Source organism: Mastomys coucha, unplaced genomic scaffold (genome assembly GCF_008632895.1).
Source record: "Mastomys coucha isolate ucsf_1 unplaced genomic scaffold, UCSF_Mcou_1 pScaffold20, whole genome shotgun sequence".
Lineage (NCBI taxonomy): Eukaryota > Metazoa > Chordata > Mammalia > Rodentia > Muridae > Mastomys > Mastomys coucha.
Genome location: NW_022196903.1, coordinates 18,315,739 through 18,331,950, shown reverse-complemented (window position 1 = coordinate 18,331,950; position 16,212 = coordinate 18,315,739). Strand labels below are relative to the sequence as shown.

The following is a 16,212-nucleotide window of genomic DNA, read 5'->3' as shown; positions in this document are numbered from 1 at the left end:
AGCAGGCTGAGGAAGCTAGCATGCAGCTTTCCTCCATGGCCTCTGCGTCAGGCTCCTGCCTTGAGTTTCTGCTGTTTTCCCTCAATAATAGACTGTTGCATGGAATTGTAAATGTAAATAAACCCTTTCTTCAGCAAGCTGCTTTTGGCTCAGGTGTTTTATCACAGCAAGAGAAACCCTAAAACACTTACCTTTTTTATCTTTGTGTTTCTTAGGGTGAAATTCCTCACAGTATAATAAGCAAGCACCTGAACATTCTTTTGATTGACTAGGAAGCTCCCATATTCTTCGCTACCATCAGTAGGCCAGTACTGGTCACATTTTCTCTGTAAAAGGAAAAAGAAGTATGTAATTTTCATGTTTCCAGCATCCAATGTGCGTGTCACTCTTAAAATAAGTAAAGGTTTGGGACAGTGACATGAATGGACTATTATTTTGTATATTATCTTCTGTGTATGGATATTTTTCATATATATCTATACATCACTTGTTTACCTGGTGCCCACAGAGGCCAGAAAATGGCACTGGATCCCTTGGGATTAAAGTTAGAGTTGCTTGTGGGCTGCCATGTAGGTTCTGGAACTCAAATCTGGGTCCTCTGGAAGAGCAGTCAGCGCTTATAATAGCTGAACCATTTCTTTAGATGCATCCTAAACTTTTTAACTAGTGTCTCTTTTTTTCTAGATGATGATAAATTAGTTGTAGATGACACAGAGATCGAAAGTCTGAAAAAAAATCTTAGATGATCTAGTCCCATTTTCCTCTTTTCAGACAAGGAAAGTAAAGCAGGGAGCTCTGAATTCCTACAGGCTCTGCATTTAAATCTAGGTTCCATGCATTGAAACCTACTTTGCTCTTCATTGTTATTCAGTGACATTCAATTCACTCTTTCTTACTATGAAGAATGCACTGAGGAAGCAGACACCTTGATTCCTAGTGATGAAGCATTTTGATTGATAATGTCAACAGTTTCCTTTGAGTTGTCATGATGCATGCTAGGATGAATACTATGGGGGTGGAGAACTGGCTCAGCGGTTAAGAGCAATTGTTGCTCTTTCATAGGTTCAAACTCCTAGCAACCTCATACCAACTCACAAACTGTAACTCCACTATCTGGGGATCCAGTGCCCTCTTCTGGATTCCACAGGCCCCAGGCATGCATCTGGTGCACACTTGTGCTCACAGGCAAAACACCTGTACATATAACATAAGATGCAAATAATTAGAAAGAGTACTGATTGCCTTTTGTAACTTCTGCTTTTTAGTATTGATTGTATCAGAAATTAGAAGTAGCTGGAAATGCTTGCACAGCTCTGTCATTCCAGCACTTGGGAGGCAGAGGCAGGGTGATTAGAAAATCAAAATTAAAGTTGTAGAGAGTTCGCAGTCAGCCTAGGTTACACCAGACCCCCGTCTCAGAAAATGAAACAAAGTAAAATGAACTAATTAGAAGCACCCTTAACTGACATCAGAGATGCCCTGGCTGATGACTACATACTCTTCCTTTCTCCACGAGGTTTGTGATCATGACGATGACTTCCACATTGTGCTCCCATATCATTCTCCAGAAGTCTTCTGCTGTGGACTTCAGTGGACCCTGGGCAGCAATGTAAGCCTTTGGCCTGTTGTAACCCTGAAGAAACAAGTCACAAGTGTGTCCTGGTACCTGAATCACATGCTTATTTAAAACTGTGGAGTCTAACATCAGAAAATTACACAAAGAAATTGCAAAGCTATAGAACAACAATTGCACTAGTAAAAGACAGCAATTTGCCTTCGACTTTAACTTTTATTTAAAATACTGAGCTGTCTTTGAGATGACTATAGGCTTGCATTTCTGCTCCAGACACATTTGGTCCAAAAGGATTTACTGGCTTAAAGTCTTGTCCTTAATTGTGTTATTTCAAAATGTTTTTCAGCCAACGAAGCTCAGTTGTCTTAGAGTTAAGAAAGTGCTAGCATTATGGGTTCTTTCCTTTCTTTGGGGACACCAAGCCTGGCTAACCATTACCAGCTGTCTCATTAGAAGCAAACAGTGCTGGGCTGATACTTTGTAGACACTCTTCTAAGCTATCATCTCTACAAAAGGGAAGCATCATTCCCGAACTGATATTGAGGTGAAAGAAGCTTGGAGGAGTTAAATGACCACCTAATAATTGCTAGCCAGTGGCAGAGCTGGAATTCTAAGCATTTATACCTCCTAAGTCTACATTCTTTTGGCACACAATGGCTTCCCTCTGGAAGCAGGAGGTGGAGGCTCCTATAATGAACACTCCATCAGTAGGAATTCACTGCTCTGAACTCAGTGTCGAAGGTAGAATTAACTCACATTCAGATTGTGAAACCAGGAGTCAGGGAAATGACAGAGTTCTGCTGACATTCAGTCAACCCCATTGGGGAAATTAAATCATACATAGTCTACTGTTCTAAAGAGTGCAACAAAGCTTATGTCATGAAGTTGTCTAAAACAACAGAGGCTCAATACTGGCTTTATAATATCATTTGCATATTGTTCAGTACTACCATGGGAAATTTTCAGTTTAGATTTATTGATCATCTGTGATATATACAACACTGTGCCAGGAACTGTGGGAAAATTCAAACTAAGTACTGGGTCTATACCCTCCCATTTGTGGAGGTACCAATCGATGAGAATAGCCATATTCTATCTGAAATATACATTTTAGCCTGAATTCCCTCTCTTTTATAAAATAACATAAGAACATTATTATTGAATCCAGTCCTGTAGCTATGGGATCTCCTATAATTTATTCATTATTTGTTATATTTTCATTATATACCAGATAGCATTTATTATATAATGGTATATGTATGTCCTTGTGGCATAACAAATTCAGGGCTTTAGAAAATTCTCAAAAAATGCTTACATCAACATAATTGGCATTGATGTAATCAGTCAGTTTTCCATCTTTTTCAGCAAGTTGTGTGAGCTTAACCCTGCTATGATCATCTGGAACAAAAAGAGAATACATTTCACTAGAGTACAGATTGCTCTTCATAATGAAGGTCTTCTATATTTGTATCCTAATTTTATCACAAAATTAAAGTCAATACAACATAACCTACTTTAGTGGGGCATATTGATTTGACAAACATAACAAAGAAAGATGGGCAATGATCTCCAGTTTAAGAAAGTTTCTAATGCAGTGAGACTAAAGTGATCCAGGAAGTGATGTACAAGTCCCAAGAGGGAGGAACATAGTGCCAAGAGGAATGGAGGCAGAAACTAAACTGGTGTAATAAGGCAATAACCAAAGCTAGGTAGATTTTTAAAGTGGCACGGGGACTGGGAACAGTGGGGTCCTAGATGAGACAAGTGTGGTGGGAGCTTCACAAAGCTGAGGAAGGATAGCAACAGATGCCCTCTGATCAGGAAGTTGGAAGAGGAAGCAGTGAAGGAAGCAGAAGGAGCCTTGGGAGTGTCTGTGAAGGGTCAAAGACAAGGATGAGGAAGTAGATGCAGACGAAAGGACAGCAGGTCCATTAATCCATCCAACAGTAGCAGACCACAGGGGTACAGACAGGGTCTGGATGTCTTTCTTCACTTCTAAAATAGTTAATACCTATTTTCCCTTGTTGTGTTTGGCAGGAAATAAAACAGTAGTATTTACAATGCTAAGGAAACCTCTGCCCCTTAACGTAACCAGGATAAATGTCTCAGGTGAAGAAACAAATCTATAGTCTATAGAGGAATCCTCGGCTAAACAGCCAATGCTGGTGCGAATCACATGGCAAGGAAAGCAGCATCAATGTAAACTGCTGAAGAGAGCATGATGATAATTAAAGGGAGGAAGATGCCACCCTGGTCGCTCCTACAACTGAACTGGAACCAGAACTTAAACGACCTTCTGGTAATGCATTTGTTAAGAAGCCATCCAATGATCACAAGAGAAAGGATCTAAGATTTTATATTTCTTTTTTCTCTTAGAGGAAGGAAGGAACATGAAGCCAGATTTCAAAATATGGAAGGCATAATCTGCAGGTTACCAAAACTAAAACATATACACCAACCCAGCCACAAAGTCTTTGACCTACAGTGTTGTCCTGCTTGCAATATTATTATATTATATTAGGGCAATGGTAGCACAAAGCTTGTGGTAGTAACCTACCAATGTCTGATTTGATTGAAGGCCTACCCCATGAGATGGAACCCATATTTGACACTGCTTAAATGACCAAGAACCAGATAGTAGAGAGCTCAGAGACCTAGAGCAAAACCAAATTCTATTGGTCTTAAGAAAATAAAGTAGTCGCCGGGTGGTGGTAGCACACGCCTTTAATCCCAGTGCTTGGGAGGCAGAGGCAGGTGGATTTCTGAGTTTGAGGCCAGCCTTGTCAACAGAGTGAGCACCAGGACAGTCAGGACAACACAGAGAAACCCTGTCTTAAAAAACAAAAAACAAAAAACAAACAAACAAAAAAAGAAAGTAGTATAAAATGGCCCCTATATTCATAAATCAGTGCCCTATTCAGCCAGCATTAGAGAAGCTTCTGCCTGCAGCAGGGAGGGACAAATACAGAGACTGTATAGCCCACACATTACACACCACACACACATGCACCCCCCCCCACACACACACAGAGACACAGAGAGAGAGATAAAGAGATAGAGACAGGCAGAGACAGAGACAGAGAGACAGACAGACAGATAGACAGATTTTGGAGCTTTAAATGAAATGTCTTCATCAAATCCCTCCCCTCAGAGCTCAGGAAACCCCAAGAAAGAGGAGGCAGAAAGAATGTAAGAGGCAGAAGGGATAGAGGATGCTAGGAGAATAAGTCCCTCTAAATCAACTAAGCAAAACTCATGAACTCACAAAGATTGAAGCAGCAAGCACAGGCACTGCATGGGTGAGCACCAGGGCCTCTGTGGCCTATCTTGGCTTCCAGTTTAGTGTTTTCCATGAGACTCCTGAGTGTGGGGGTAAGTGGGTCTCTGATTCTTGTGGCTCTTTTCCTTCTGTTGGTTTGCCTTGTCCAACTTTGATCTGATAGTTTTTGCTTTATCTTAGTCCATTCTATTCTGTTTTGTTTTGCTGTTATCTCTTAGAAGCCTGTTCTTCGCTAATGAGAGACAGAGAGTGGATGGGGATGGGAAGGGAGATGGGGAGGAGCAAGTGCTGTAACCAGAGTGAAGATAGACCCGCAACAGAAGGAAGACAGACATCAAACTGCATACAGGATGGAAGCTTCAGCGCTGCTCCAGGATGAGGAAGAATACAGAGAAGAAACGTTGGGATGGGGGATGCAAAGAGGATCTTCAGTGGATCTATGCAAAAGCCCCAGGAAGAATTCCAAGAAAGGCTGGAAGCAAACACATGTAGGGGCAGAAAGAGGAATCCCAGAGAATCTCAGCTGGCAATAAATATGCTAAGAGCAAACAGATCCTCAGTAAGTTGGACTGTGAATTATAAACAATGGCTGAAACCACAGTTAGAGAAATACAGGCTGTGGGGCCCCGAGGAAAGGACTAGGTTAAAACTGAAGATCCTTTCTGTATAGAAAAGACCAATGCCATTGATGATAGCATGTACAGAAGTGACCCTAGCGTAATGCTAGTGTGAGCAGGCAGAAGAGTCTCTCCCTGATCACACAGGCCTTGAGACAACCCCACTGAAGTCCATTGGTGGACAGCACAAGGACACCGGTTGACAGGACAGCAACGATGAGGCTGCAGTCCACTGTGTTAAGAACATACTTACAGGCTACGATATTGACGTATCTGTTCTTGTGCTTGTTATCTGGGTGATTGGAGCTGTCTGCTGTGATACCTAAGTCAACAGTACAGCTCTGCACTTCCTGGAAAAAAAAAAGGTATGCATCGCTTTTTAACATAAATTCTTTCAAAACAAGTGCCTTTAAATATAAGGAAGACAAAACAAATAAAATGCTCTAGCAAAAAATGTATATATATATATGTATATATATATATATATATTACATATTTACATGTTACAACTACTTCTTGGCTAAAAGGAAATGCAGTGAAATAATGCCTTACCTGGTAAAACTCTTTCAGTGTCTAATGAGGAAATGAATGCCAAAAAAGTAAAGAAATCAAATTCCACAGCACACGACAAATGAGAAAAGAAAGTGTTCATATTAGGTTTACAATGGAAAACTATGATCATGCAATAAATACATTTGTCACATACTAACACAACAGAATGTTTCAAACAGTTGCACACAAATCAAAATGCCACATAATTTGGAACCTTAATTATGTAAATGAAAAAAACCAGCATGTTTAAATGGGGATGCGGATGCAATAAGATGAACATTAAAAATGCTAATAAGAACCATATATCCCATGACCCATTCCGTCATAGTAATTGGATTGGCTCAAGTACAAAGATAGTTTGAATTGACCTCAATGGCACTATTTGAAACTCCGAATTAGTGATACATTTTTTGAGTTATTTTATGGAGTAAATAGCTTCCTGTTAGGTGGTTTATAACAGATTTAGGGGTTGCAAAACATTTTATACTCCTAAAAGAGTCTTAATCTGTAATTAAAAGACACCATCATCTTGAAACAAAATTTACAAAAAGCATCACTCTGTATAGAACCGTTAAAGAAAAATAAAACAGCTTCAATGAGCGTAGCAAAACAGTTTGGCTAACTTTTTATTAAAGTGGGTTAAGGACTTGTCCAGAAGTGTTTCCTATTCAAACAATCAGTTTATGATTTATAAATACTTAGAACCGAAATAATAAAACCAAAGCCTTGTAATTTCAGACAACATAAAACCCAAATGTGAATCTAACCTTTAGCAAGTGCCCCAAGTTCTCCCTTATAATAGCTCTGAAGGCCTCTTTGGCTGCAAGACATTCGGAATGGCTAAAAACAGTCTCATATATGAACCACTTAAAAGGTATAGCATTATTAGTTATTAAGGTAATTATTCAGTTAATGGGAACTTTTCTTAAATCACACTTAGTTAAGAAGCAATGGAAGTAAGAGAAATTTATGAGTAGAAATGTGGTTATTAGATTAATTTAATCCTATGCACGGGCTGTTTTATAATTCCAGGATTTGCTTGGTAGGCGCGAATCAATGACTGTCCTTGAGGCAAGTTTAACTACAAATCTTTCTTTTTTGCTCAGGATTTGCTTTTGTGTATGTGCATGTGGAATGTCCTAGCCATCTTTCGCCCATTTCCCCCCGTTGAATTATAGTTCTACTTGATGGTAGCCTGATGTTTTCCAACAGGAATGTCATTAAGAACACAGTCAACACTGTAGCAATACTGTACTCTCAGGAACCTCCAGCTTATGCTAAGAGAGCAAACGTGATGCTTTAAACACGAGACTCGTTATGCTGCAGCACACTTCACTTCTATTCCTCTGAAAGCTTTCTAATCTGTGACCGTTTCCTTCCCTACCTACCTCTTGATTGACAGGACTCCTAGGAGGTTGTTGTTGGGTGTAAGAAGTTGTTTGGGTACACAGAGAGAGGAGATCAAGGGACAACAAATCCTGAGATCAGGGCCAGAGCTCCAAAACCTTTAACGAGAGAGAGTTCTAGGGAACGTTGAGGAGGTGAGCAGTGAAGAAGAGATAAAAACGGTAATATAGAGAGCGTGGTGCTTCGTAGCTGGGGTGCCTGGGTGGTGGGAAGGAGCAGCCGACCACTGTTTACTGATGCTAAGGTTCATGGAAAGGATGTGAGATTCCAACTTTGCTATTTATCAGCTATTAATTTATTTCTATGAAGTTTAATTGCATCAGTTATTTTTATATGATCCCATACAATAAATCCTGGAGTTGAATAAATGTCGACTATGAAGTCCCTGGTCAGTAACTTGTAATCTTCAGAAATGGCTGCTCCTTGTGTGTGTGTGTGTGTGTGTGTGTGTGTGTGTGTGTGTGTGTGTGTGTATGTGTGTGGTCTTCATTATTTAACCTGGCACACGTGATTCCTTATTTTGAGAAGCATACTTAGATAACAACTCAGTGAGTATGACACACTTGTAGTAAATTTTTTTCACCTCTTCTAAGAGCATTTAACAGTGTCATTAGAAACTATTTTATTGTTTAGAAAGTTCAAATGATTTTAGAAAAGTATGTTTTCTTGGAAACTGCATGTGATTTTACCTTGTGTAACAAAAGTTTCTAAATGCTTCTCTGAGTTTGAGTTTGTGTGGGTGTAGGTTTCATACAGTTTTGTTGATGACCATCAGGTTTAGTAGTTTAGTATACTTTATGTAACTTAGAAAAGAGATCACTTTTACTTACTTAGGTTTTAAGAAAAGAATGCTACCAACCTGTTCTTAGTGGGAGAGTATTTGCACTTACGTTTGTTTGCTTTACGAGTGCATGTTCACTTTTAAACCAGAAAGCCACACTTCTAAGTTATGTCATAACTAACACACATCTCCTAAGCACATATGTAATTATGAAGTGGAGATCATATTTTTTTCCCTAGAAACAAAAGTGGTTTCAATGTCTTTCCACCATGAAATAGTTTCGTGCTGAATCGTCGACATTTATTACACTTGGTGTTATTACAATAGACATACTAAAATCATACCTCAAATTCTTCAGTGAACCCATTACTTGCATGTAAGTCTGCCACGTGCTTTGGAAAATGCTTTATTGGAATTGCTCCAATATCATCTAAGTGAATAAAATAAACACATTAGAAAGGATAACAGTCAAAATTACTGTCTCTTTCTCAATTAGGTACTGTTTAAAGTAAATTCAAATTTAACCATGATAACCCAACTAAACTGCAATTAACAACATACATATTTATTGTAGAATTGGATTTGATTACAATTTTTTTCCTTATATACTTAAAGGGAAACTAACTTCTTTTGGATTTTAGTTTATAAAGAACCCTAAAGCCATACTTCTTACCAATGCCATCATCTTATTTTGGACAATTTTGTTTAATATGAGTAAAGATTGTATATAAATTCTGGCAAAAAGATATGTAGAAATTATATATTAATTTACTTATTTAATACATGTTTATTTATTTGTATTTATGGACCCAGGATATAAAAGGTGGCCTTAAATTTGTCATATTTTACTGGCTACATTTAAATTTGCCATCCTGCTTCAGTCTCCCAGGTGTGGGATTTGAGGCATTGTCCCATAATCCCCAGCTATATTTTTAATCTTCTACAGTGCAATTATAATTGTATAAAGTTACATAGTTTAATATCTTATTTTTATGATGTATATGTTTATATTTGAAAATATTTCTTCCTTCTCTCTACATGTATGAGAAAGCATTTATATGAAATGTATGTATTAATAATAATATATGTGATAATTTAAGAAAAACTTTGGAGCTTTTCATCTGTAAGGCTTCAAGAATTTTAACTTGAAAATGTGCTATGTAAATGAAGCCATGAATCTGTTAACTTATTTGTAAGGGGCAAATTATTTTAAGCAGCTAGCCCTGTGCTTTCCTTTTTTTCTTTTCTAGGAAAGATTTTCTGAGATTAAACATAGTAGTTCACAGTATCCGGTTTCACAAGTGACTTTTCTAACAAGGAAACGTCAAACACATTTCACTAGAAGTAGTTATTTACATTAACAGATGTTCAGCATTTCGGCCTTCTAAAAATTTTAAGCTTCAGTTACTAAGAATTTGTTGATTGAGAAAAAAGATTAGACTCCATCTGCTCTTCGTCTTAGGTGGGTGGACCTGAATACTAACATTGAATTAGCCAGTCAAGCTTGAGAAGCACCTAGGTGTAATTTCACCTTCACACCTATAGAAAGACCGTGCTTAAAAGTAGCATTTATAATTAGGTAAGAAAACAAAAATGATTTGCCACGCTTAAATCATTAGTTCCTATGAATGTCCTTTAGACCCGCAGGTCTCCCACCCTCATGCCCAGCCAACCCAGCTCTGCAGACACACCAAGTATTCTGGTAAGTCCTTTGATAATTGGTCAGCAAGTGAGACTGGGATATCTCTTCATTTCCTAATTTTACACGAAGAAAAAACACTTCCATGATCAAGGGTGATTGTTCCAGACCTGAGTGAGTGAGAGGACCTGTCTTTGGTTACTGCTCTTTTGACATCCAAAACAAGTCTAAGACAAGTCCTTGAGTTTGAATTACTGTATTTTATTGATAGTAACATATCATGCTGGACTCTGGCTAATATTAGTGCTAACCTGAAAGCCCATGATAATGGGGTACATAGAGCAGATGGTTAAAAGTTAAGAAAATCATAATTCCACAGACATCTGAGAATTTGGAGTCTCAAGATCCTACAAGTGTTAAAGGATCCATGCTCTATTAAAGCAACCTCATAGTCTAAATAGAGGCTAGAAGAACAGAAAGCAACTTCTATGTATAGAAAGAACAACATTAATAATACATATTCTATGTAACAAATATGCTGGTATAAAGAAAAATGTAAAGAAAACAATTGTTTTTCTTATATTTTTAATAGGATTTCAGAAGATAACAACATGCAGAATCTAGGTCTCAGGCAGTAATTTGTGGAGCAGCTAAACAGTTTGAAGCAAGACTGGTGTGAATGACCACATAGAAGACAAGCCTCTTTTCTTGCCCTAGTTTAGAAAATTTTGTCACTGTTTTATCTCTATCTTCTTTTTCTTCCTCTGCTTGCATAGTTCTTTAAAAAAAATCCTCCTTTCTTTTAAAATATATTATTTTTTATTGTTTTAGATTATAATATAGCATTTCCCATCATTTTCCTCCCTCTAAATCCTCCCATGTACACCTGCCTTGCTCACTTTTTAAATTGTTATTGTTGCTGTTGTTGCTGCTGGTGGTGGTGGTGAAAGTGTGTGTGTGTGTGTGTGTGTGTGTGTGTGTATGGTGGTAGTGTGTGTGGTAGTAGTGTGTGTGTGTATGTATGATGGTGGTAGTGTGTGTGTGTGTGTGTGTGTGTGTGTGTTTAAACACACAGATACAAGCTGCCCAGAATGTAAAATGTTACTTGTATAAATATATTTTCAGGGCAGACCAGTGTTAGGATAGTAAATTGATGAGATGTGCTCTTCTTTGAAAAAGACTATTTTACCAGGTTTCATTGTACCTTGGTTGCCTGTAGTTGTTTTTGTAGGACTGGGGCCCCATAGGTCTTCTGTCATCCATGTTAACATGTCTATTGCTGTTCCCCTTGTTCAGCTCATGCTTAGGCAGTCATGATGAGATGCTTCTGCATAGCTTCTGTCATGTCTTAGAAACAGTCTCACAACAAGCTTCCTCTGACTCTTACAATCTTCCTTCTATATCTCTCATAATGATACCTGAGCCTTAGGTGCCAAAATTGTGTTATAGACTTGTCAATGGGAACTGGGATCACAGTTCTGCATTTTGATCAGTTGTAATTCTCTCTAATGATCTCTGTCTGTTGCAAAGAGTTTTCTTGATGAGGGTGAGGACTCCACTTATCTGGCTAGACTCTGGAGAAAGATGTGTCCATTTTCCCTTAGCCCTTTGTGTTCTGAAAGTTGTAATGTATAATGTAATCACATAAATGGCTGTGATTTTGGCTCTAGAGGAAAACTCTAGGGTCAGGGCGTGTTTGCATATAAGCAATCCTGCTCGCTGAATGTTGTTCATGTAAATGTTGATATAATAGACAATTTAAAAACTCAATCATTCAATGTCTGAAAACTTTCTTTTTTTATTTTTTGTCTTAGCATTAGATATTTTCTTTATTTACATTTCAAATGTCATCTCCTTCCCTGGTTTCCCCTCTGAAAACTCCCTATTCCCTCCCCTCTCCTCCTGTTCACCAACCCATCCACTCCTGCTTCCCTGACCTGGCATTCTCATGCACTTATGCCTTCACAAGACCAAGGCCTCTCCTCCCATTGATGACCGACTAGGCCATCCTCTGCTACATATTCGGCTGGAGCCATGGGTCCCTCCATGTGTACTCTTTGGTTGGTGGTTTAGTCCCTGGGAGCTCTGGGGATACTGCTTGGTTCATATTGTTGTTCTTCCTATGGGGCTGCAAACCCCTTCAGCATCTGGAAACTTTCAAACAACTATACATTCTTGGCATGCTTGTCCTCCCCCTCCCATAGTACACAACCACTGTATATGTGTTTGTTTTGGAGTGTGTGTGTGTGTGTGTCTGTGTGTGTGTGTGTGTGTGTGTGTATGTGTGACCCCAATATTAAGAAACACATTTTCCCATAAACACAGATGATCAGAAATGATTTGTCCTCTTAAGTTTTATGTCAGCTAGACAAGCCTAGAGTCATTTGAGAAGAGGGACTCCTGGGCACTGGGGAAACATATGCATAGCATTGGTCTATAGGCAAGTCTGCTAACACATTTTGTTTTTTGATTCATGATTGAAATGGGTGGGAGATCTAGTCCTCTGTGGTGGTCCAACCCCTAGACTGTTGGTGTGGAGTTGTAGAAAGAGCAGGCTGAGCGAGCCATGCGACACAACCCAGTAAGAAATGTTTCTTTATGGCTTCTGCTTCAGCTCCTGCCTTGAGTTCCTTCCCTGACTTCACTCAGTGATGGCTATTATTACCTGAAAGTTTTAAGATGAAGTAAATCCGTTCCTTCCCAAGTTGCTTTTGGTCACAGTGTTTTGCTACTGCAATAGAACCCTCAACTAAAAAAGAAATTGGTACTAGGTTCATGAGATTGCTGAGGGAGATGTTACCATATTTGGGGGAGGCTTGGGAGGGGTTTTGGAAAAAATCATTTTGGGCTAGAAAAGTCATTGAGTGTTCAGAGCATAATGAGCTATTGACGATATTTGGATGGTTATGCTGAGAGCAGTGCAGATGATGGAGGGAGGTCTAGCTGGTGAAGTTTCAGAGGGAAATTTGAGAATCCCTTCAGGACTCTTTTTAAGGATGTCTTAATATTTTGACTGAGGAATCTGCAGTTCTGGTCACCTCAGGCTGGAAAATTGTCTGTGATTAAGAAGAGATCAGCATCAATAAGGCAAACATCTAGGAAGTGTTTCCTTGGGTCAGTAGGCAGAAGTTGGAGTTCAGAACAGACCTAGGCTCTTCCTTTGCTAGCAGCCCAACTTGGTAACACGTAAGAGTTTCCCAGGTGGTGCTACTTTTGAAGAAGTGAAGGGATCAAAAAGAGAAGTTGGGGCTGGCAAGATGGCTCAGCAGGTGAGAGCACTGACGCTGGCTCACAACCATCATCGTGAGGTCTGATGCCCTCTTCAGGTGTGTCTGAAGACAGCTACAGTATATTACACCAGAGCGAGCAGGGCTGGAGTAAGTGGGGCCATCCTGAGTTCAATTCCCAGCAGCCACATGATGGTTCACGGCCATCTGTACAGCTACAGTGTACTCATACACATAAAAATAAATAAGTAAATCTTTAAAAAAAAAAAAAGTGAAGTTGAGGCTTGGCACAGTGAGGGACCAGGTGAGAATGTAGCCCCAGTTGCAGCAGAAACTTTAGCACTTTGGGGATGCCATTATGACTAAGATGACCTCTAAGGATAGCAGTAGGTGTGGATCAAAGCCAAAGTGAGCTTACAAGACAGGTTGCATGTGCTGTGGATGACTGAGCCGGAGACATGGAGCTGCCAGGCTCCTTTGGAGCCCAGACCATCATAATCCAAGAAGTTTGACACTAAGCTTTATACTGCTAGACTTTGGTGTTTGCCTTGATGTGATTCTAACTGTTCCCTGTTATTCCTTTTTGAAGTTGAAAAGGGGGCAATTGTCCTTATTCGTTTTATTGTATTTTGACTCAAATTAGAGCCATTTGGGAAATGGGGATTAAGGTTGAGAAAATGCCTCTTTAAGATTGGTCAGAAGTGTTTGGTCATTTTCTTGATTAATGACTGAAGTGGGAGAGCCCAGCTCACTTTGCGTGGTGTAAGCATTGTGTAGGTGATCTGAGTTGTATAAGAAAATAGAAGGAGCAAGCCAGTAGTTGCTCTATGGCCTGTCCTTCAGTTCTTGCTTTTAAGAGTTCCTGCCTTGATTTTTTTGTCCCAACTTCTCTTAGTCATAGGGCATGACCTGAGCATTGTGAGATGAGATTAATCCCCTTCCCCCTCCTCAAAGTTGCTTTTGGTCATGGTGTTTTATAACAGTATTGCAGCGATTAGATTTTAGCTTTATTTCTGTTTTTTTTTTCTTCTCCTGCCCGCATTTTTGACCATTTTTCCTAGGTTTCCTCTACTGCAGTAGAAATGAGCGAAAGCTTTATGGTGCTGGTTAGCTTTCGTTTACTTGACACAAAGGAGTCACCTCCGATGAGAGACTTCCAGTGAGGAATTGCTTCCATCAGATTATGCTTTGAGCATGTGTATGGTGAATTTTTCTAAATTAATTATTGATTGGAGAGAGCCCACCCTACTATGGACAGACAGTACTACCCCTAAGCAGATGGTCTTGGTGTGTGCGTGCGTGTGTGTGAGTGTGTGTGTGTGTGTGTGTGTGTGTGTGTGTGTGTGTGTATGTATATATATCAAAGTGAGAAAGCTATGGAGAACAAGCCAGTAAGTGGCATTCTTCCATGTTCTCTGTTTCAATTCCTGCATCCAGAAGACTGCCTTGGGTTCATGTCTTGATTTCGCTCAGTGATGAACTATGAACTGTAAGCTGAAGCAAACTTCCTTCCACAAGTTTTTTTCTGTCAATTTTTTTAATCCCAACAATTACCCAATTAGGATAATTATTTACAACTAATATTAATTGCTAGTGACTTTTCTGCATATTATGCCAGAATAATTATAAATTAGTTTGCCAGATCATCTCCGTGACTAAGGATATTTGAAATTAATAAGAACAGTATATAAGAAGACTGGTTACCTGACACATGATATAACACTTCTTTTAGTAGCAAATATTTACTCACGTGCATTATAGATATTTGGAAACTATTCCCATAAAGGCAAACCTTCCATCATTGTTCTTTTCTTTCAATTAATACCAGATACTCATAAGCACTCACTAGGTCATTACCTGAAATTGGAAAGATGGGTGTTGGTGGTGTAGATATTACTCGAGGGGATGTATTGTCTTCTAAATAAAAGTGAGCAGTCTGGAAGCATTTTCTGAAAAGAAAAAGAAAAAGAACACATAAGAAGATGACATCTAAGCTTCTTGAAAATTTCAACGGAAGTATCTAGATTACAACAAACATGGATCCATGACTGGGAGAGTAACTATTACATGTGCATCTGTTTTCATAAAGCAGACATAAGGAAGAGTTTCATGTCACAATATCTATCTCACTTTACCAGCAGCATATGCAGAAGAGTGAGCAGGCATCCGACAAGCAGAGGTCGCATTTGAAGGGGTATTTTTGCAGACGTAGGAAACATCAGTGCCTTAGGTACTCTCCCATATTAGCATTTACCAAGATGTTTTGCCAACTTGGCAGGATATGGGTTGAAAGTAAAGATAGTGTCTGTGGAGTGTTCTTAAAACAACCATGTTCTTTGGAACATATTCAGCTGGTCAGAAAAGCTATGTCTATATAGATATGAAATTCCATAGTGGCATCCCTTTGAGGAAAGAAGAAGGCAGCTTTTACTGTTCAATAATACAGCAGTAGTGGAACTTAAGAGGATAATGAACACACAAGCAAAACTAGAAGTGATTTTTATTTCTGACAGATGCTAGTCTTGTTGATGAGCATTTGGAGAATGAATATATTTAGAAGCAATGACAATTGTGACCTACAATGTCACCTGCATCTATTTTCATTCATAGATAATAAGAGTAACATCTGGTGAGAGCACACTACATAGTGCCGAGCAGAGCAAAGACACAACTGCTGCTATACAATAAAGCAAGCCATCCCGTAATTTGAGAGATTTAGGTAATTAAAATGGCTAATGACTCTTTTTGATGTGTGTTATTTTATTTAAGTTAGTCACGAATGGTTGAGTTTCCACAGAAATATCTCTCTACAGGAAAATGTTAATCTTATTTTCCATTTTAAAGCTTCAAGCTACACGTTATTAATCCTAATGAGCTTTAACATGACATTTGTTCTTATTCAGTGACCTCCTAAAATCTCAGTATATTTCTAGTAAATCAGTTCCCTGGATACAGTTCTCGAATGGCATCCCACCATTGTTAGAATCATATTGTTATCTCAGCAAAGGGCTAGAAAGTCCTAGCTTTCAATCTTTGTCACTTCACTGCCAATAACCCCTTCACCCAGCAGGCTTCAGTTCTCCTGTGTGCTCTCTCTCTCTCTCTCTCTCTCTCTCTCTCTCTCTCTCTCTCTCTC

The 16,212-nt window shown here is 39.0% G+C and overlaps 1 protein-coding gene across 4 annotated transcripts in view; it reads right to left on the bottom strand.

Annotated features, from left to right (window-relative positions):
• Ptprz1 (protein tyrosine phosphatase receptor type Z1) overlaps positions 1-16,212 on the bottom strand; it is a 178,770-nt gene that overhangs the window by 21,942 nt on the left and 140,616 nt on the right. For 2 of the 4 annotated variants that reach the window (XM_031381263.1, XM_031381265.1), the window contains exons 14-20: positions 14,934-15,025; positions 8,555-8,640; positions 6,023-6,043; positions 5,724-5,820; positions 2,889-2,971; positions 1,499-1,633; positions 192-326 (exon numbers count right to left, since the gene is read on the bottom strand). In XM_031381263.1, the coding sequence (XP_031237123.1) occupies positions 192-326; positions 1,499-1,633; positions 2,889-2,971; positions 5,724-5,820; positions 6,023-6,043; positions 8,555-8,640; positions 14,934-15,025 (649 nt within the window). The remainder of the gene's footprint in view (positions 1-191; positions 327-1,498; positions 1,634-2,888; positions 2,972-5,723; positions 5,821-6,022; positions 6,044-8,554; positions 8,641-14,933; positions 15,026-16,212) is intronic. The other 2 variants (XM_031381264.1, XM_031381266.1) reach the window with 1 other exon arrangement.